General features: G+C 37.4%; 1 protein-coding gene across 1 annotated transcript in view; it reads right to left on the minus strand.

Annotated features, from left to right (window-relative positions):
* Window positions 1–606: 606 nt before the first annotated feature.
* Window positions 607–22,917, minus strand: part of arrb2b (arrestin, beta 2b) — a 43,974-nt gene continuing 21,663 nt past the window's right edge. The window contains exons 2-15 of the mRNA XM_058780357.1: window positions 15,259–15,289; window positions 14,567–14,627; window positions 13,301–13,345; window positions 12,954–13,150; window positions 12,672–12,731; window positions 12,457–12,524; window positions 11,672–11,807; window positions 11,347–11,431; window positions 9,496–9,568; window positions 4,612–4,749; window positions 4,309–4,392; window positions 4,143–4,219; window positions 2,862–2,916; window positions 607–2,772 (exon numbers count right to left, since the gene is read on the minus strand). Of these exons, the coding sequence (XP_058636340.1) occupies window positions 2,679–2,772; window positions 2,862–2,916; window positions 4,143–4,219; window positions 4,309–4,392; window positions 4,612–4,749; window positions 9,496–9,568; window positions 11,347–11,431; window positions 11,672–11,807; window positions 12,457–12,524; window positions 12,672–12,731; window positions 12,954–13,150; window positions 13,301–13,345; window positions 14,567–14,627; window positions 15,259–15,289 (1,204 nt within the window). The 3' untranslated portion in view covers window positions 607–2,678. The remainder of the gene's footprint in view (window positions 2,773–2,861; window positions 2,917–4,142; window positions 4,220–4,308; window positions 4,393–4,611; window positions 4,750–9,495; window positions 9,569–11,346; window positions 11,432–11,671; window positions 11,808–12,456; window positions 12,525–12,671; window positions 12,732–12,953; window positions 13,151–13,300; window positions 13,346–14,566; window positions 14,628–15,258; window positions 15,290–22,917) is intronic.

The raw sequence follows: 22,917 nt of genomic DNA on the forward strand, positions 1-22,917 counted from the left end.
TGTACAAAATAGAACGAATAAAGAAATAATTACATTTCCCAACTTTTGACTGGTAGTGTATCTTTATTTATTCAGTATCAATTTTAGTTGTGAGAAGTAGCTTAAAAATAATTTATTAAAACTCTTAAATGGGTTCTTGTTACCAACACGAGCATGTGGTTACCTTAGATCCAACTGAATCAGCAAACAAAACAGGCTCCACTGAAATAAAAGCTTTACATTAAAACGATGGCTTGAGAACACCATTACAACAGTAAAGCATTCTCAAACCCTACAGTCACCTCAAGAATGCATGCACAGTTTTCTAGCAAAGCACTCAATATTGGACAGAAAATCAACTCATCTATTGGAAATGACCTCCCTGCCACACCAATGCGAGTTAAAAGGCATTATTTTCTTAAGAGCACAGTGAATAAATGTGCATGTAGCAACCAATAGATAATTTAATATATTAAACAACTCTCTTGCAATGATTAGATTTCAGTGATATTTGTCAAAGCATGTAATTGCAGCTGGTTTAGAACTAGGTGAACCTATTGCTATTGTTTTTTCTGAAAAGATTTCAGATCTGTTAAGCCACGTCCATCATAACTCAACTCCACATAATGTGCTTAATCACAGATTTTTATAAACAATATTCTTTGCAAAATCATAAAGATTATAATTAATACTAAATCAGAGCATTACAGCATTATGGGTTTAGACATATGTCAGTGAACAGAGTGGTGTCATCTGTAAAAATCTGGTGGCTTGACTATCACAAATGAGTAAAAATCGACACTTGTGTACATTACACAGATCACTTCCTGGATTGTAGACACTGCCAAACTGAATGAATCAATCAGCTGTTGGTTTGGGGAGGAAAGTAGTTCAAAATTCAAAATCACCAACTCCACATCCTCCTCTGACTTTCACTGGCCAGTCTGACTCATGACGGTATAAATCGCAAGACTGTTTTGGTATAAAGCTTAGCTGAAGATTTCTGGATCGATTGATCAGGTTCATTTTCATAAACAATTACATTTGAATTTAAAATAACATCCTGTCACAGTTCTGTATTATAATATTAGGAAATACATCATGACTGACCTTGATCAGTTACATTCTTGTCTTATGAAGTACTAGAATTTATAGGATAGTGCGTAGCAGAACAGTTACCTGCACAGCTGGGTTTTTATGAACCTGCACTGATGACTCCAAAGTTTACATAAAACAATATTACAGCAATTATACATCAGAAAAGGACAAAACAAGACAGACATGACCTCATCTTCAACTCAAGGGCACATGAAAGTTGAAATCTAACCAAGTATGCACATTGGCATGGTTGTATGGGTGCTTTAAACAAAGCAATCCTTTATTTTAGAGATAGCTTTTTGTCCTTCAATGGGAGCTCCACTTTGTTCACTGCAAAATGTTACTTCCTTGTACACATTGTAACATAAGTAAATTTGCCATTGTTCAGTAGTAAACTATGCAGAATATCATAGGAAAGGGCTGATCCTGGGAGAACAAGATAAAAAGTCAAATTTCCTGGAAATCATGCTATAAATGCGTTTTAAAATAACCATCATCAAAATATTTCTGGCAGTCCAATGGTTACATCAACAGTTTCTGTGAACTAAAACATGGAATGAGCATGAGAATTTCAACCGAACTGAGCTTAACTTACAAGCAACATTATAAATCATCACATTTTGGCAAATAAAGTTTGGCAGGCACAAATAATGAGGAATTACGTTGTGTGTGAGTGTGTGTAGGTGGCACATACAGAGCTTGTCTCTGTCCTCTTGTTTTATCTACAAGCTAATTTCGCACTGAAGACTTGTAGCAGTGTTTACATATTCTATAACTCAACATGTGGAATAAATGCTAAAATTTACAATAAGAAACCAGATGCTTGTGTCCCGACGCGTATTGCCAACTACTTTTCCACTAAAAAATGCCACATCCTTAATTATTTGAGTATTGCGCGCACAACAAGTGCACAGAAAAGTGTTACTACATATTTTCGTATGATATGTATACATTTTACATAACTATAACATAAAAGCTGCTAAGCAAGTATGGATGGATCGGATTATGGGTCTAGGAAAGTGGAATAAAATTAACACCAAACTCAAGTTCCCTATGGTGTTTGCGAACAGTGTATGTACTGTACAATGAAATAACATAGAACATATACTATAATTACATAGCTATTAATGCCCACTTGATATATAAGTGGGAATATGACGACAAGAAATAAAGGAAACGAAATTAAAAAGGTAAAGAAAGAACGAATTAATATTCACCCCTGAATCAATGGACCCTTTGCCCACCAACAATACATTGATGTTTAGATGACCGATCAGTTTCTCCCTCCGTTTCCTTCTCCCTCAATCTTTTTATCCAACAACTAAGCATCGTAGTGAAGTGCTTCATATGACCAGAGAAACAGGAGGTCAATTAAAAGACCACCTCACAGATGCTAAAATGGTGTGAAAGGGAGCCAAAAGACAAAGAAAGAGTGAAAGAAAGAAAGGAGGCTCTGAAAATATCAGTAAGTGCTCCACTCTATCAGATGGACCCAGTGGAGCAGAGGTATGAGAGTACTGGCAGGTTGACACCCCACCCCTGTCGCCCGGTTACAACCTCCACACGGTGTCATGTGTGTGTGTGTGTGTGTGAAGGGGCCGTTAGCAGAAGTGATCGTCCTCTTCATCTTTCATTCCCTTCAGCCTGAGCCTTGCAAAGTCCTCAAACACAAAGTCGTCATCCTGTGAGAAATTACTGAAGACAAAAAGAAACAAGAGTTATGTTACGCAAACAGGGCGAAAACATGAGTCTCATACTGTGAAGGAGACACACGGCCAACTCACTTTGTTTCAAACTCTATGAGGTTGGCATCCACAGGGACATCTGTCTCTGGCACAGCTGTGGTGGGCACGGATTAGAAAAAAATTAGGCAATCAAAAAACTATTTCCAAAGTTCAATCAAAACTACACTTACATTGTCTAAACTCATTATACATGCTGTAAAAAATGCTCATAATAATACAGTAATATTAAGATTATGATATTATCTTCTCATTCAAAATTGAACTATGCTACAAGTATCATGTTCACAGCTAGTTTGTGGGACATGCATATTTGTATATACACACACTGATATATCAAGTTTAATGTAATTCTGACATTTTTACTCAAAGCAACTTCAAAATGTAATAAAATCAATTACATAATATATAACCCTTTATAAAAAATAATATTATTAATATCAGTTATAATATTATAATAATAGTATATATAATACGGGAAAAGTTATGTTGCTGTAGTTGTTATTTGAAAAAGCAGAAATAAATCAAATAGTAGTTATTAAGACATTAAAAAATATAAAGTATATATATTTCTATATTTGAATAAGAGATAGAAAAGTAGAAAAAAGCTATAATTAAAGGGATAGTTCACCCCAAAAAATGAAAATTCTGTCATTAATTACTCACCCTCGTGTCTTTCCAAATCGTAAGACCTTCATTCATCTTCGGAACACAAATTAAGATATTTTCGATGAAATCCAAGAGCTTTCTGATCCTGCACAGACAGCAACACAACATCACAATGTTCCAAGACCCAGAAAAAACAGTAAGGACATCGTTAAAATAGTCCATGTGACATCAGTGGTTTAATTTTATGAAGCTACGAGAATACTTTTTGTGCGCAAAGAAAACAAAAATAATGACTTCAATTCTTCTCTTCCATGTCATTCTTTGATATGCGTTCACAAGAGTATCACGACACATGCATGTGCATGGAAGAGAAGAAACTGTCGAATTAAGTCATTATTTTTGTTTTCTTTGTGCACAAAAAGTATTCTCGTAGCTTCATATTACGGTTGAACCACTGATGTCACATGGACTATTTTAACAATATCCTTTCTACCTTTCTGGGACTTGAACATGTCAGTTGCTGTCTATGCTGGGTCAGAAAGCTCTCGGATTTCATCAAAAATATCTTACTTTGTGTTCTGAAGATGAATGAAGGTCTTACGGGTTTGGAACGAAATTTTCATTTTTGGGTGAACTATCTCTTTAAGAAATATCAGACATTTCATATACATAAAACACGCATGCAGACATAACGGCATAAACGCGAGCTGTTACCTGACTGCGGTCTAGAGTTGGGCTGTTCGGAGGGCTTCGGGTGCATCAAGACAAAAGGCAGCTCCACTGACACATCACTAATGAAACAAAGTGTTTGGATTCAGTGTTAGGATATTCTGCACAAAACTAAAAAGTCTGAAGTATTACTGTGTCAAATGACAATCACCCTCCACGAGACACCACAAGCTTCACTTTAACTCTGTAGGACACCAAGATTCCCAGGACCTCCTTATTGGACACATCCTTCACTCTGTAAGCACAGAGAAACACATGCTAAACATACAGAGCAATTACAAAAAGCAATGCAGCTTTTCGAGAGGTTCTGCTGGAGGGTTTATGGACATATGGGTTGGGTTAACTATATAAGCACTAAAAACACAAAATGTACTAAAGCTTAAATTGCTTTGCCTTTTTTCTGGCAGCACATAAGAAGCAGCATGTGCTGCACTGTCAGCTGAAGGCCACTTACATGGTGCTGGAGGCCAAGTTGGTGTCTTCATGTTTTAACTGTCCATCCAGAGCCAGACCCCTCTTCTCACGGTTATTGCTCAGTGTGGGAGTGAGTGTGTACACCTTACAGAACGTGGAGCTGGGTGACACCTGGTCACTGCACATGGCCAAAACAAAAGAGAGTGAGTCCTGTGCTTTATGCATATCAGAAAAATAAGCACCGACCATATTGTCAAGATATTATGATTAATCTTCAGTACTAGAAACTGTTTAAAAACAGTATATGGTGAAAACTGTGGCTAAATGCATTTGGGTAATAAGGGGGTGAAAGGGAGGTAAAATAGTTCTATAAGAAGTTGTGAAAATCTTTAATAACTGAAATATGGCTGAAAAAAGAAAATATTGGATGAAAAAATGTAAAATGAGAAATGTTGCCTTGGAAACAAACATAAAATAAATTTAAGTATTAAAAACTCAAAAATGTATTTAAAATGAAATAAATAGATAAAAATAAAGCTAAATACAAAAAAAAAAAAAAAAACACTAACCAAAACTAAAATTAAATTAAAATTAATATATACAGTACATAAATAATACTACGACAGGGCTGCAAAACGATTAAATCTCATTCAAAATAAAAGGTTATGTTTACATACTATGTGTGTGGACTGTGTATATTTATTATGTATATATAAATATACACACACACACACACACACGTATACATTAAAAAAAATGTGTATATATATTTATACTTGTATAGAATTTATATTTGATATAAATATTTTATATATATATAAATCATATAAAACATTTTTCCTCATGCATGTGTGTGTATATACACATATATATACACACAGGTGCTGGTCATATAATTAGAATATCATCAAAAAGTTGATTTATTTCACTAATTCCATTCAAAAAGTGAAACTCGTATATTATATTCATTCATTACACACAGACTGATATATTTCAAATGTTTATTTCTTTTAATTTTGATGATTAGAGCTTACAGCTCATGAAAGTCAAAAATCAGTATCTCAAAATATTAGAATATTTACATTTGAGTTTGAATAAATGACCATCCCTACAGTATAAATTCTGGGTATCTCTTGTTCTTTGAAACCACAATAATGGGGAAGACTGCTGACTTGGCAATGATCCAGAAGACGAACATTGACACCCTCCACAAAGAGGGTAAGTCACAGAAGGTCATTACTGAAAGGTGTGGCTGTTTACAGAGTGCTGTATCAAAGCATATTAAATGCAAAGTTGACTGGAAGGAATAATTTGGGTAGGAAAAGGTGCACAAGCAACAGGGATGACCGCAAGCTTGAGAATACAGTCAAGCAAAGCCGATTCAAACACTTGTGAGAGCTTCACAAGGAGAGAACTGAAGCTGGAGTCAGTGCATCAAGAGTCACCACGCTCAGACGTCTTCAGGAAAAGGGCTACCAAGCCACTTCTGAACCAGAGACAACGTCAGAAGCATCTTACCTAGGCTGTGGAGAAAAAGAACTAGACTGTTGCTCAGTGGTCCAAAGTCCTCTTTTCAGATGAAAGTAAATTTTACATTTCATTTCGAAATCAAGGTCCCAGAGTCTGAAGGAAGAGTGGAGAGGCACAGAATCCATGTTGCTTGAAGTCCAGTGTGAAGTTTCCACAGTCTGTGATGATTTGGGCTGCCATGTCATCTGCTGGTGTTGGTTCACTGTGTTTTCTGAAGTTCACAGTCAACACAGCCATCTACCAGGAAATTTTAGAGCACTTCATGCTTCCTTCTGTTGACAAGCTTTATGGAGATGCTGATTTCATTTTCCAGCAGGACTTGGCACCTGCCCACACTGCCAAAGGTACCAAAAGCTGGTTCAATGACCATAGTGTTACTGTGCTTGATTGGCCAGCAAACTCGCCTGACCTGAACCCCATAGAGAATCTATGGGGTATTGTCAAGAGGAAGATGAGAGACACCAGACCCAACAATGCAGATGAGCTGAAGGCCACTATCAGAGCAACCTGGGCTCTCATAACACCTGAGCAGTGCCACAGACTGATCGACTCCATGCCACGCCGCATTGCTGCAGTGATTCAGGCAAAAGGAGCCCCAACTAAGTATTGAGTGCTGTACATGCTCATAATTTTCATTTTCATACTTTTCAGTTGGCCAAGATTTCTAAAAATCCTTTCTTTGTATTGGTCTTAAGTAATATTCTAATATTTTGAGATACTGATTTTTGACTTTCATGAGCTGTAAACTCTAATCATCAAAATTAAAAGAAATAAACATTTGAAATATATCAGTCTGTGTGTAATGAATGAATATAATATACGAGTTTCACTTTTTGAATGGAATTAGTGAAATAAATCAACTTTTTGATGATATTCTAATTATATGACCAGCACCTGTATATATACATGCATATATACACACACACACTATGTAATCATAAACCTTTATTTTGAATGCGATGAATCACGATTAATCCTTCTGCAGCCCTATACTACAATAGTACTAATGAGAAATCACCAAAAAAAAAAACAAGGCCAACTGAAACTTTGATTTCCATCTACATTCCATCTACTTCAGTACATAATAGTTCATTATTGCAGGTAACCCCTAGGGGGTGCTATGTGGTCTGTGGAAAAAAAATTCTAAATGGGCCTCTACAGCATGCTTCTCACAATGAGATAATTATTTTTGTGGTTCTGTGGCATCAAAACGTTTTAAAAAATAAATAAATAAATAATAATAAAAAAAAAAAAATACCCTTCTGTACTTGATCTGTAGCTGATCTAGAACTAATAAACAAACATGCACAACTGCATAATAAATTGCATAATACTCAGCTTTCTGCTTCCCTTATGTGACCCTGGACCACAAAACCAGTCTTAAGTGTAAATTTTTCGAAATTGAGATTTATACATCATCTGAAAGCTGAATAAATAAGCATTGAAACAGCATTGATGTATGGTTTGTTAGAATCAGACAATATGTGGCCGAGATACAACTATTTGAAAATCTGGAATCTGAGGGTGCAAAAAAATCAAAATATTGAGAAAATCGCCTTTAAAGTTGTCCAAATTAAGTTCTTAGCAATGCATATTACTAATCAAAAATGAAGTTTTTATACATTTACGGTAAGAAATTTACAAAATATCTTCATGGAACATGATATTTACTTAATATCCTAATGATTTTTGGCATAAAAGAAAAATTGATAATTTTGACCCATACAATGTATTTTTGGCTATTGCTACAAATATACCCCAGCAACTTAAGACTGGTTTTGTGGTCCAGGGTCACATATAAGGGCTGCCGAGTGAACATGCAAAATTACTGACAAGCTCCTCAAAGTCTTCTGACAGACTAAATAAAAGAATCTGATCATAGCCTGCTGTTTACAGAGCCTAGAGCTGTCAGACATGAATGACATTTAAGGACACCTCATTCAGTGATCTCTATCAGATAATAGGAACATGTCTGTGTGCCAGCCCATAAAAATCCCATAAAGCACCTTTCATGTGTTGCATCAATCAGCACTTTAGATGAGTTCAGGAAAGACAAACTGTAAAATGTAGTTTATGGGGACATAAACAATGCCTTAGGATTAGAGATCAGGAGAATATATGGTGAAAAGACAACAGAAAAATACGAAGAGAAACATACAGCATACATGGATCATTGGTATTCTACCCATACATGATTTGTTTTTCTCAGAGGGTTACAAAAGCTGAATAAAGGGAAACCACCTGGGTTCATTCAAGCTGGAAGCTAAACTAGCAGCTGACTGACTGACTGAGCAGCTATGGACAAGACAAAAAGCAGAAAGGACAGCTACAGTCCTTATTTTGGGGTGAAGGCCTTGTCTCATGGAGATGGTGGAAAAAGGGGTCCAAGAGCCATCATCAACAACCAGGGATGGGCTCAGGGTCACAGGATCCAGAACGAACAGCTAGATATGACACTCACCGTGATGAATGTCGGCCCACAGACTTGCTGTAGGTGTCATGGGAGTAAAGAACCACATCTGTAACCTGTAGCACTGAGAGAGAACAGTCTTCGTCGTCCTATCAGCACTAAAAACTACTGACTATGAGGCGAAACTGGACCATCATGGGGCTGTCAGCAGAAGGATGAAGGGATTGAGGTATTTGGTGTCACGTCAAGGGATGCTACTATTAAAAGCCGGAATGAACACTACGGAAAGGTTGAGAAGGTCACAGACCGCTCCAACTTTAAGCTAATAACAAGCGTTGCGTAGCTCTTGGGTATTTGGCGGGGAAGGAGCAAAGCTTTTTAACAAAATTTCCACAGGACCATTGGTTTCACGAGCATGGCTTTAGCAGGGATAGGCCACCCAAAATTGAAAAATCTATATAATCATTTACTAATTCAAATGGGGTTCCAAATCTGTATGACTTTGTCATCTTTTGAACACAAAATAATTTATTCTAAAGAATGTTGGTAACCAGTTTTGGTTCCCCTTGACTTCTGTTAGATTTTTTGTCCATACAAACAAAGAAAATAGGAATGATAGTCATTATTCAAAATATCATCTTTTGTGTTCCACAGAAGAAAGTCACAGAGGTTTGTAATGACAAGAGGGTGAGAAAACGAGAACAATTTTCATTTTTGGGTGGACTGTCCCTTCAAATGCTAAAAATCTATTCTGACCATACATAAACCTTTGTGAGATGTGTATTAAACACACTCCTACTTTACAGCAACAAAGGCTGAGCAAGAAGAGATGACTGAGGTAAAATCAGAAGCAGGACCTTTTAAACAGAACAGGAGAGGGGGAGAGGATAAAAAAGAAGAGATGATGGAGGACTGAATATGAAGGAGGTAAAGATAGGGACAGAGTAGAGAGAGATGGAGAATTTGGGACAGAGGGCTACTCACTCGGCTTCTACCTGAGCCACGGGACATTTGTACTGTGCGGTGCTGAACAAACAGATATCGGCATACTGTCGCACTGTGGGGAGAGAGCAGGGATACACAGCGGGGTTACCAGGGTCGGGAGGGAGCTTACACAAACCAAACACAATTAAATCACAGGCGGGACAGCTGACATTCACACTAAACTACACATGAGCACAAGAGGACCTTAAAGGGTTACTCCACCCCAAAATGAACATTTTGTCATTAATCACTTACCCCCATGTCGTTCAGAACACAATTTAAGATATTTTGGATGAAAACCGGGAGGCTTGTGACTGTCCCATTGACTGCCAAACAATTAACACTGTCAAGGCCCAGAAAAGTATGAAAGAAGAGTATGAAAGTATGGTTCAACTGTAACGTTATGAAGCGATGAGAATACTTTTTGTATGGAAAAACCCCCCAAAAATAACGACGTTATTCAACAATTCGTGTCCTCTGCATCAGCATAGGATACTCTCCAATATGGCGCTACGCTGACGCAGAGACGAATTGTTGAATTGTTGAATTATTTTTTTTGCGTCCAAAAAGTATTCTCGTAGCTTCATAACGTTACGGTTGAACCACTGATGGCAGATGGACTATTCTGACGATGTCTTTCATACTTTTCTGGGCCTTGACAGTGTTAATTGTTTGGCAGTCAATGGGACAGTCACAAGCCTCCCGGTTTTCATCCAAAATATCTTAAATTGTGTTCTGAAGATGAAAGAAGCTTTTACGGGTTTGGAACGACATGGGGGTAAGTGATTAATGACAAATTTTTTATTTTGGGGTGGAGTAACCCTTTAAAGGGTAAACTTGATAAAAGAGGATCTAAACAAAACAAAAAAATTCATAAAAACACATTATAATCACAAACCTGTGTACAGTTCAGTAAGCATTGCTCCCATCAAGTCAACATGACATCAAAATTAAATACACTACAGTTCAAAAGTTTGGGGTCACTTAAGAACCATGTATTGTTATCAATGTTGAAAACAGTTAATACTTTTGTGGAAATTGTGATGGAAATTTTTTCTGGATTAGAAAGTTCAAAAGAACAGCATTTATTTAAAGAAATCTTTTGTCAAATTTCACTTCTTTACTGTCACTTTTTGTCGATTTAAAGCACATTTTAGTCAGCAAAGTATTAATTTTTAAGCAACAAATCAGCATATCAGAATGATTTCTGAAAGACTCGTATGACATTAAAGACTGGAATAATGGCTGCTAAAACAAAATCCAGAACCATCACAGGAATAAACTGCATTCTAAACATTAAAACAGAAAGCAGTTATTTTAAATTATAATAATATTACTGTATGTATCATCAAATGAATGTCTTAATAAAAATCTTACCGACCTCAAACATTTTAACAGTAGTGTACCTGATATATTTTTTTAATTTTCAGTAAATATGAATAGATATTAAATATCCAGTTCACTCAGAAATGTCACATTACAAAAGTAAATTAGGTTGTGAGCAACATTTCATGTTGACTTTTGAGACACAAACTACAACCACAGCACAGAAAAAGCAGTATTTCAGCGCAAACAAACCTGTGAGCTACCAAGATATTTTTCAATTCTGTCACAGATGAATTATGAAACAGTGAAGTAAACAACATTTATCTGCAGTAAACATCTATGAGTGCACGAGATACAGATGCAGGACAAAAGCAACAGGAAAGGAAAAGGGGAAGAGGAAAGGATTTAAGCTAGCTGATGTTAGCAATTCTAAATGCAACTCTAAAACAAAAACATAAAACACTCTTGCATTGCAGCATTTACTGTAAACACATGTTTGAAAAAAAGATGAAATGTTCATCTCACCAGAGATTTTAACTCGTTTAACTGTTTTGGTGGAGTTGTTGGTGACATGGACGTTGACACTGATAGGTTCACCATGGTAGTACAGCTGAAAAGAAAAAGGAAATCCAATATTTGATGTTTTTAAATTTACTTACATTGCACATTTGATCTTTTACTTTGTAATACATACTCTGCACTATTTGTATTATGCACTAAAGTAAACTTCATTGAAAGAGAGCAGTTTCAGTAGCAGCTGAGTAAAAAGACATCAAAACTTGACACTTCAATAAATTGTAAGCAGAGTGCAATAGAAGAAGTCTGCCTGTGGCTAGATGTATGTTCACACCTCTTTATCTAGCGAGGCCTCGAGGTGAAGGGAGCGGTCAGACATAAGGAAGCTGCGTGTGGTCTCCACCATTGGCTGTGGACCAGGCTTCTCTGGAGCATACTGCACCTTACGAATGACCAACCGCACCGAGTTCCTGTTAAGCAGAGGACAGTTAGACACAACTTCTGTTGTACTGACATCGCAAAGAAGCATAATATCTCTCCATCTGAGTAAACTTTGGGGCCTGATTAATGTTTTAGAAAGAAGTCCATAAGTCTCTAAAACTTACTGTGAAAGATTATTACAATTTAAAATAACTGTTTTCTGTTTTTAATACATTTTAAAATGTAATTTAATCCTGTGATGACAAATAGTCAGTGTCACATGACAGAAATCATTATAATACACTGATTTTTCAGTGTACTATAATGATATGTTATTACTTATTATCAATGCTGAAAACAGTTGTGCTGCTTAATATTTATGTGGAAACCGAGATACTTTTTTTCAGGATACTTTTTTTTTCTTTTTGAATTTATTTGAAATGGACAACTTTTAAAAGAATGTCTTTACTGCCACTTAAAAAAAAACTTTACTGACACTGTTAATTAATTTAATGCATCCTTGCTGAAAAAAAAAAAAAAAACGGTAGTCTATATAACCTGAACATTATTTGTGAATGGGACTCAAACATCAATGCACTGGTTAATATTTCCAATATATTGTACCTGATAAGTAAACAGGCCACTCAATGTGAATAAACAGTAAAAAAGAAAAGAAACTCACAAGGAGCAACACTTTACCGTTTGTGAGTCTTCTCATCCACAGTTTTAGCACAGAATGCCCTGACCTCAAAGTCAACACCACATGCCTGCAAGTCAAATTAAAGGGATAAATGACCACCGAGAGAAAAGAAAAGATGTTTTAAACAATGTGTATGTGCATGTAGCTTAGGGATATGTTGGTCAATTAAAAAGTCGACTAGTTTAAGTTGATCTTGAGAAGATCGCGGCATTACCTTTCCTGTGTCCTCTGGGCCGGGCTGTAGAGTCACTGAGCAGGGAAGGTTCTGAGGAATCTGTCCAACAAATAAAATTACTTTAGCAAACTAACTTGGCCACAAACTGGTCAATGAATATAAAAATCTAATAGTGTCACATAGGAAAGTTTTTAGGAAATTTGATTGGGTCTGTAAAGTTGTAATTTTTACTCTGGTTCGAAACACATATGTATAGCTAAACATGACAAGAACTTCAAAGTGTAAGTGAAAGAAAAAGAAAAAGCAAAAGTAAAGAGTCACCGTGAAGTTGAAGGGGTATGCGTTCTGGCCCAGCTTCTTGAGCAGTCTCTCCTGTAGGCGACTGAGCGGCTTGCGCTCCTCGGGCAGAGGGGGATATGCTTGGAAGCTGGAAATGAAGAGATCCTTTCGGAAAGACAGGCCCAGCACGTCCAGATCTTCACGGCCATAACGGAAGGCACACGTCAGGGTCACGAACACTGGTGAAAGGGCACAGGGTACAGAGAGAAAGAGTGATAAATATATAATATACTGTTTTGGTTAAAATGATTTATTGTTTAAAAAAAAGAAATAAACATTACAGGCAACACAAAAAAAAAAACTGGAGGTACAGTAAATCAATATGTTACCTTTTCTGTCTTTAAGGTATTCTGGGTCAATCAAGAGCACCCCATCTAAAGTCAGACAAAATACAGAGCAAGTGAATAAGAAGATAGATTGACAGAGAAACCGCAAGAAGTACCAGTATAAATAATACTGGGGTTGTCAAATTTACACTTTAATGTAGTATAATGTTTTTTTAATAAATTATATTACATTACAATAAAATTAAGAATGTAGTAATTTTGCTTCATAAAACATTTTATTTATTTATATGCATTGTGAGTCCACAGTCTGCACCCTATTTGAACAACTTTTAACTTTGACTAAAAAAATATATTACGTGCAAACAATCTGATGTGAAGCAATGACCAAAACTTTATTCTTAGCATATATACTCATACAAGTATATTATCTGTGATTTACATTAATCAGTAAATCATGTAATTAATTGGATTTATTTTAAGTATTATTTAAGTATTTAAGTAAGTATTTTTAAATAAATTGACAGTGAAGACACTTATAATGTTACAGAAGGTTTCTATTTCAAATAAATGCTGTTTTGAACTTTATATTAATCAAAAAATGCTAAAAATAAAAACTAAAAATAGTAAGCAGTATAACTGTTTTCAACATTGTTAATAATAAGAAATGTTTCTTGAGCATGAAATCGGCATATTGGAATAATTTCTGAAGGATCATGTGACACTGAAGACTGAAAAAGTAAAGGTTGCTGAATAAATTACATTATTATAGAAAATAATTGCTTGGTGAGCATAACCAGACTTTTCCAAATAAAAAGAAAATAAAAAAAATCTTACCAAACTCAAACTTTTGAACAGTAGTGCAGGTTTAGAAAGGTTTAGAAAGGCACTCCAAAAGATTTTTAGATCACAGAGGCCATTAACATAGCATTATAACAATTATCTTGTAAAAGATTATCATTACAATATGTAATACTCCTGACAGAGCTAATCTTCCCGCACAAATGTAATGAGGGAAACGTCTGTATCTCCCCGACTAATGTCTCCCGTGACTGGCTGCCATGCAACATGGAGTGAGAGACGTTCCCTTGAAAGGGTGGATTATAAAGAGAAACCAAGTTTTTTTTAAAATAACAGTTAATAACAGTTTATGTAGGTATAAGCACAAAGCATTTTGTTCATCAACATCTCCACAAAAGACGCAACTCTTCAGCAATAGCTAATTTTTGTTACTAAGGCATGAAAGGAAGTTAAGTGGTTCAACCAAAAACTCCCCAAGGTGTTTTGAGCGGGAACTCCCATCTGACTTACCTACAGGGTCCACGTGATCTAGATGATCCACAAAGTCCCTCTTCCCCAAGTATACTGTGAGCTAGAAAGAGTAAAATCAGAGACAAGCACAAGTTTGAACTTGCTACACAAAAGACCCTTGAGATAACGCAAAAAGCATTCAGTGCCTCTATCAAGGAACTTGCAGGCAAACAAGTTAAACAGCCTAAGGCATGCCACGCTGACCCCTAGATGATCTACTCCCTTCCTGAAGACAACCCTTCTAGATGGTGTGATCTCGAAACACACATCCTCCACATGCAAAACGCTTTCCATGATAGAGAACGAAAGAGAGAGATGAGATGAGAGGATTGAGATAAGGTAGGAAGGCAGCAGCTGGGTGGAAATAGCACAAATGCAAGCCGAGAGAGAGAGATATTATAGAGGAAATAATGCTGTGATAACCAACACTGTACTGATAAAGAAACAGTCAAAAGGAAGAACGAAAAGACGGAAGCAAACAAACAACCAAATAAATCAAGAGAGAGTTTGAAGACACACTCAAGGCAATTAAAATGAGCTTAAAGAAGCAAACAGGAAGAGAAACACCAAGAGAGACGGGTAGAAAATGAGGGAGGAGAAGCAAGAGAGAGACAGGAAAGGGAAGGAAAAGGTCCACTGAGAGCTCTGAAGGGCCCACCTTCCACCTCATAACATACTCTGGGGAATCTTACCTTGCAGTTTGGGCTGGACTTCTTGAAGACTCTGTAATGAGGGGAAAGAGAGAACATCATTAAAACGATGTCTTGAGCAGCATGAAAGACTAAAGAAAAGATTAACTGCACATTTCAATTTGAAATGAAGTTCCATGATGGTATTTCAGAAAGACCAGGGCAATGCAATGCCAAATCCAGTTAATCAGAAAGGCTTGTATTCAAAATGAAGCTGTTTATACTATTCTGCAATGTGCAGAATTCAACAAAAATACCGCTTTTAGTATTTCTTCTTTCATCCATTAAAGGTACAAATTCAACACCCAACAAGTGCCAAATGCAAGAAACTTGATTAAAAAACAAAAGCAATGCTTTCAGTTGGCCGATAAATTTAAACATAGGGAACAAACATAGTTTAAACTAAAGTAAAAAGAAAAAAAAATTAGCAATGTTATTAGCAAGGGATGAAAACTAAAAATGTACACTGACATTAAAAAAAACAAATCCAAAGATGCAAACACATTTACTAATCAACTAATTTAACTAATTAAAATTAAAAATGTATTATAATTATAAACCCTGGATGGAAGTGCCACACTGGGGGATTAAAAAAAAATAAAAATAGAAAACAAGTCACCTTCATAACCCACTAAGAAATATTCTCAGATCACCTGCCATTAGCAGGTGCGGTAAAAAGTTACATTAGGATCCCGCATCCGTCTTTAGAACATTGTAAGGCTTAAAAACATAGGAAATATGAAAACCAGCGGTTAACCAATGTAATTACTCAAATATTATCTGTGGTTACATGGGCAAACATACACAATCTCATAAGAATAAGCCTCATTTTTCCCTGGGAGCGAGAGACAGAAGATGAGAGTAGAGACAGAAAGGGCATGACAAAAGGAAGGAAAGAAAGAAATGATGAAAAACTGACCAACTAAAGAGGCTGCAAACAGAAAGCAGCTGGACAAAAGGAAGGGAAAGAGACTGAGGCGGAGACGGACAAAGGAAGAACACAAAAACAGTAAATGGGATAAACGCAGCTGCCCAGAAAAAGGGAGAGCAAAAGAGAACAAACAAGAGAGTTAGAGAGCTCACAAAAGAGACTGTAGGTGTCAGTGACTCATCTGAATGTGGGAAAATATGAAATACACAATGACAGAACATGAAAGAGTGGCTAAAACATAAAGGGAAAACAGAAAGAGTATGAAGAGAAGGCTAATAAAAACAATATAGGGTTAAGTCTGTTATCATTTACTCATGTCGTTCCAAAAAGACACATTCTTTTGTGGAACACAAAAGGGAATTTTTTTTTTAATAATGACTGGTTATTCTTTCCCATGCAATTACAATGAATGAAATCTAGAGGGTTAAAACTACAAAATGAATTCAGAAGCACCATAACAGAATCAGAAACAATACTCTCAAGAAACGATACTCTCAAGATGGCGCCACTCACAGCAGCCATGGTGCTTCGCTATCCAGTTGTTTTAGTGTTTTTGTTAGTTTTTCCTGTTTTTTGTTTCTCAAACACGATCAGTTTTACCAGAGAAGAACTGCTGAACATTCGGCAGAACACACCACAAAATCTCCTACCAGTTTTCGATTATTCGAATGTTTTGCTGAACATAGTAGTCGACAGAGCGGCGGCGCTGTTCAGACGCTTCAGGATGCACAGACGGGGGAAGCGAGCCGGCGCGCTCGTGAAGCTCAGACAGCGCGGATTTAGAACGCCGTTGCCTAGCATCCATCTGGTGAATCTCCGCTCTCTACCCAACAAAACAGACGAGCAGCTTTGAGGCTCTCTGATCACTGCCATCACTGGTTCATCTTATATCAACCTACAGACAAAAACTTAAATCTGCTAAACCTGTGGTAAAGACTGTAAAGAGATGGACCAACGAGACAGAGCGGGTTTTACAAGCCTGTTTCGACCTTACTGATTGGAGTGTTTTTGAAGCTGCTGCCACCAATCTGGATGAGCTCACAGAGACTGTAACTTCATATATCAGTTACTGCGAGGATATATGCATTCCCACCAGGACTTATGTAACATTCAACAATGATGAGCCGTGGTTTACAGCAAAATTCAGACACCTTCATCAGGCCAAAGAGGACGACTACAGAAATGGGGACAGAGTCTTGTACAATCAGACCAGGAACACACTGAATAAGGAGATTAGAGTGGCTAAAAGGACCTATGCTAAAAAGCTGGAAGATCAGTTCACTTCCAATGACTCCACTTCAGTGTGGAATGGCCTGAAAGCCATCACCAAGTACAGGACACCATCCCCCAGCACTGAGGTAAATCAACAACTTGCTGAAGACCTGAATGAGTTTTATTGTAGATTTGAAACCCACCACACCCGTCCTGACCATCTCTCTACACAACTGTTAACACCTCTAGCAACCCCCCTCTCCTCCACTCCTGTACTTCAGATCAGTGAAGATGATGTGCACCAGGTCTTCAGGTAGAACAAGAGAAGGAAGGCACCAGGCCCAGAACGTGTGACACCAGCCTGCTTGAAAACCTGTGCTGACCAGCTGGTCCCCATCTTCACACAGATCTTCAACAGATCTCTGGAGTTGTGTGAAGTCCCTTCCTGCTTCAAACGCTCCACCATCATCCCTGTTCCAAAGAAACCCAAGATAACAGGACTTAACGACTACAGATCTGTGGCTCTAACGTCTGTCGTCATGAAGTCATTTGAAAAACTGGTTCTGGCTTATCTGAAGGACATCACTGGACCCTTACTGGACCCCCTGCAGTTTGCTTACCGAGCAAACAGGTCCGTGGATGATGCAGTCAACATGGGTCTGCATTACATCCTGCAACACCTGGACAAATCAGGCACTTATGTGAGGATCCTGTTTGTGGACTTTAGTTCGGCCTTCAACACCATCATCCCTGCACTCCTCCAGACCAAACTAACCCAGCTCTCTGTCCCTAGCTCTATCGGTCAGTGGATCACCAGCTTTCTGACAGATAGGCAGCAAGTAGTGAGACTGGGGAAATTCATGTCAAACAGCCGCTCCACTAGGGATGTGTTCTCTCCCCACTGCTCTTCTCCCTGTACACCAACGACTGCACCTCTAAAAGACCCCTCTGTTAAGCTCCTGAAGTTTGCAGACGACACCACACTCATCGGCCTCATCCAGGACGGTGACGAGTCTGCTTACAGACAGGAGGTTAAAGAGCTGGCTGTCTGGTGCAGTCTTAACAACCTGGAGCTCAACACGCTCAAAACAGTGGAGATGATTGTGGACTCAGGAGAAACCCCCCTGCACTCCCCCTACTCACCATCATGAACAGCACTGTGACTGCAGTGGAGACATTTAAGTTCCTGGGATCCATCATCTCTCAGGACCTGAATTGGGACACTCACATCAACTCCATTGTAAAAAAAGCCCAAAGGTTGTACTTCCTTTGCCAGCTGAGGAAGTTTAACCTGCTACAGGAGCTGCTGAAACAGTTCTACTCAGCCATCACTGAGTCTGTCCTGTGCACTTCAATAACTGTCTGGATTGGCTCAGCTACAAAATCAGGGATCAGAAGACTACAGAGAACGGTTCGGACTGCTGAACAGACTATCGGTGACCCTCTGCCCACCCTTCAAGAAATGTATACATCCAGAGTGAAGAAAAGGGCTCAGAAAATCACTCTGGATCCCTCACATCCAAGTCATCCCCTTTTTGAAATTTTGCCATCTGAATAATTAATAAAATAAAATACCATAAAATAATTGTATCAATTCATACAGGTCTAGTAGTACATACAGCTGTATAACCAGATACACACCTACGTATCGGAATCGGTATCGGGAAGGGAAAAAGGGTATCGGAACATCTCTTTTGTCTTGGTCAGTGCATCTCTTGTTAATTTAAATAGAGGTTATTCGGGTGAAAGATTTTCTCCAGCCCTCACATTTTTGCTGCAAAAATACTGCAAACTTAACTAACCCATTTCTTTCCCAAAAAAAAAAAAAAAAAAAAAAAAAGTTACATCTTAGTGTTATGTTTTTTTTAATACCGAGAGAAAAAAAAAAAAAGCTGAATAAATGGGTGGAAAGGAAGAGTGAAACCTCACTCTCAGCAGGAGCTGATAGCACACAACAGTAAAGAAGAGTGACACCGTCAGCAGCGGCTGAACCTTCAGCACAGGAAGACGGAAATAAAACACACCCCACATTCCAACTGACCTCTCACAACAATACACTGGTTACTTTGTGTGTCCACTTCACACCTGACAAGCTCAATGAGGAGTAAGTCTGAGTGAGATCTGATCGTGGTGGTGTCTGTAATGATGTCAGAAGTATGGAGAGCATATGAGAGGAAACTGTCTCAACCCTGCTCTGAGAGGAGTGGCGTCCCAGAGCTCCATCTGTTTCGAATGACGGAGAAATAACAGCATGTGCTTTCTCCCTCTTTATTCCCTTCCCTTCTTTTTTAGAGTCACGCTCTCTCTCTGAATCACCATCCCTCACTTCATTATGTCATCTATGCATCCCACTCCAAACCTCTTTAAACAGCCTTTTCTCCAAGCGGTCGTCAGAGTTTGACTGCCTAGCGTGGTCCCGCTGGCCGCTGACGAGAGATGCTGTAACTACATCATTATGTGCACAAAAGCATTTTTCTCCACCGATGGCCATTTAAAGGTAGACATGTCCTAAATACATACAGTTTTTACTAACAACATGTATGAAAAATATATCATGGTGCCCAAATTGTTCAGCATGGCCATTAAAAGCTGAGTGGCCCAAAAGTACCCCGTTTATGGCTCAGGTGATTACAACAACAAGAGATAAATGAAACTGTACCCAGAAATGAATGTCTATGAGAAAATATAGCAAAAAGTAAAGAAACAAACAAGTACACTGTATCTGGAAACAAACAAACAGTGCAATAGAGAAATGAAGTAAGAACGATAAACGATAGACAGACAGGGCAAAAAATATTTTTATTTAAAAAAACTAAAAGTAAAAACTTCGAATGCATACTTTTGTGAGATGACATATATGGGAAAACTGACATATAGCTTTTTCTAGATTGACTTCCCTGTTTTTTCTTACTAACAAACACCTCTCCTCTCCTCATGAGTTCAGAGAGCTGCTTTCAACTGACAGCAATGGCATCAAATCACTCGCATGCACTAACACACTGAACTGGAAGTGGCATGTGGTCATTACCTCTCACCGATATAAAACCCACACACACACACACACACACACACGTACACACACGTGTCACCCAAAGCGTGTCAGTAAACACACACAAAATATTCAACCCACTTGAACATTCACAAGTGCCACAAACGCCTGTGAAGAGGAATATTATGAGAAAGGCTTGCAGAGCTCCTGCCATGGCCTGACACTGATAGGCTGTGTCTGTGTGTGTCTGTCTGTGTGTGTGTGTGTGTGTGTGTGTGTGTGTGTGTGTGTGTGTGTGTGTGTGTGTGTGTGTGTGTGTGTGTGTGTGTGAGTGTGAGAGTGAGAGAGTGAGATGGATGGATGGATGGAGACTGTTGACCCATCCTCTTCAGTCATGAACTCCAGCTCAAATCAGACTCAAAGGACATCAAACAATGGGCCTGTAGGTGCCAAACACGCACACAAACTTGTGAAGTTCTGAAATGACAAGTACAAAAGAAATGTCTGCTGCTGGGATGCCACATTTATCAAAATGCCACAAATACACCCACGAATGCTCACATGGGTACATTCTCATCCAGCTCACTGACAGCGCTACAGAAGTGCGAGTCTATTAGCCTGTATGCCAGTAACACATAATGAGCTTCTCAACTACAGAGAGTGCATCTGTATTTCATAACAGATTAAAACAATACGGCTCCCAAGTTGCATTTCTGGTTATAATATACGTGCTTGAGTTGTTTGACATCTGTTAACAGTCTACAGTTAGGCTGATGAACTGCATGCCGTTCAAAAGTTTGGGATCAGGAGATTAATACTTTTATTCAGCAAGGATACATTCAATTGATGAAAAGAGACAGTCTTTTGAAACATGATAAATGTGTGTACTATTTCAAATAAATGCTGTTCTTCTGAACTTCGCAGTTCAACAAAGAAATTTCCACAAATGAGCCATTTTCATCAATGATAATAAAAATGTTTCTCAAGCACCTAATCAACATATTAGGATGATTTCTGAAGCATGCGAGACTGAAGTAATGGCTGCTGCAAAGGAATAAAATATATTAAAATAGAATATTAATGTCTTTACTATATTTTTGATCAAATAAATGCAGCATTGATGAGAATACAGTAAGAGACTGTAAAAGTCATCATATTACTAAAGCCAAACAGCAGTGCACTGCATAGTACTTGGCAGAAAAATTGCTTGTTCTGATGAATTAAAGGTAACAACTGAAAATTGGTGCCTTGCTGTCTAATAAAAGAAATAAGCCTCTCAAATAAAAGAATAAAATGTTATTTAGGCTAATTCTACAGCTTGCTCTTCAATCAAGTATTCCTTTAGAGAGAATTCACAATTAAAATGAACAATGAAAAGATGAAAGTCAAGTTGTTTTCAGGGCAACAGCGAGGGGAATCAGTTGAGCTCATTTTGTGCTCCGTGGTTAATGAAAGGCATCTCTGTCAGAACTACAGTGCTGAGTTTTGATCCATTTGTGAGTTTTAATATTCAACAATCAAAGTTTTGATGAATACTCAAAATGCTACAAATTTAATATAAATTCAATTATGAATGTTTTTTGATATTTAATTTGCTATTAAGGAAATGATACTTGACAAAGAGTAAGGCAAACACAGCTTACCAAATATTATGGTTTAAATGGGTTTTAAATGAACTGATTCAACATTACATCCATGTCTTGAATGTATCTCTGTAGAACAACAAATATTTGTATCCCTAAATTTAAATTAAATTGTATTTACGGACTGAATATATAAACCTTCTAATATATCCTTTCTCAGTTTCTTTCTCTACTAGGAGTGGGTGATATGACCAAAGTCTTATATCACGATATGAGTTATTTTAGAATCACAATAACGATGTTCATCACGATATAGTTATTTTTGCTTTTAATAAGGTCTTTATGATATCAAAATTTTTGTTATAATTCTTTATAATTCGTGTCACCAGTGTCAATATCACAAAAAAACTATTACAAGCCTTAAAAAAAAAAGAGAAACTAAAGCTCACTGAAGATAAATAAACAGTCAGTGATGAAATAAGAATAAGAAACTAATTACAAGCAATAGGACAAAAAAAAAAAAAAAACCTACAATAAATAAATAAGAAGTGCTATTGTATAAATTAATTGAGTGTGTAGATTAAATATATAGACCTATTTCTCAGTATTAAAGTTACAAGAGTGATTTAGTCAAGAGCAGTGAGAGATCTTCTCTCTTTTGTTGTTTGATTAACAATAATGACAGACATCAGGAATTTTAGACTGCTGTCACTTTAAGAGCTGCCCATATCAAATATACTGCTTCACAGTATATACTGTTATCATTTTCTTACTCAGCTGTTTGCTTTTACTTAAAATCTAAATGACTGTTTTTATGAGGATACTTGCAAAGACAGGCATTTTGACACACAAGTATGTGTATTTAACTGTTCAAGGCCAATAAAGCAACAAACATACTCACACTCAGCAGCGAATTAGTGCGCATGCCACTCAGAAACAGTCTCACA

This window comes from Onychostoma macrolepis, chromosome 07 (genome assembly GCF_012432095.1).
Source record: "Onychostoma macrolepis isolate SWU-2019 chromosome 07, ASM1243209v1, whole genome shotgun sequence".
NCBI lineage: Eukaryota > Metazoa > Chordata > Actinopteri > Cypriniformes > Cyprinidae > Onychostoma > Onychostoma macrolepis.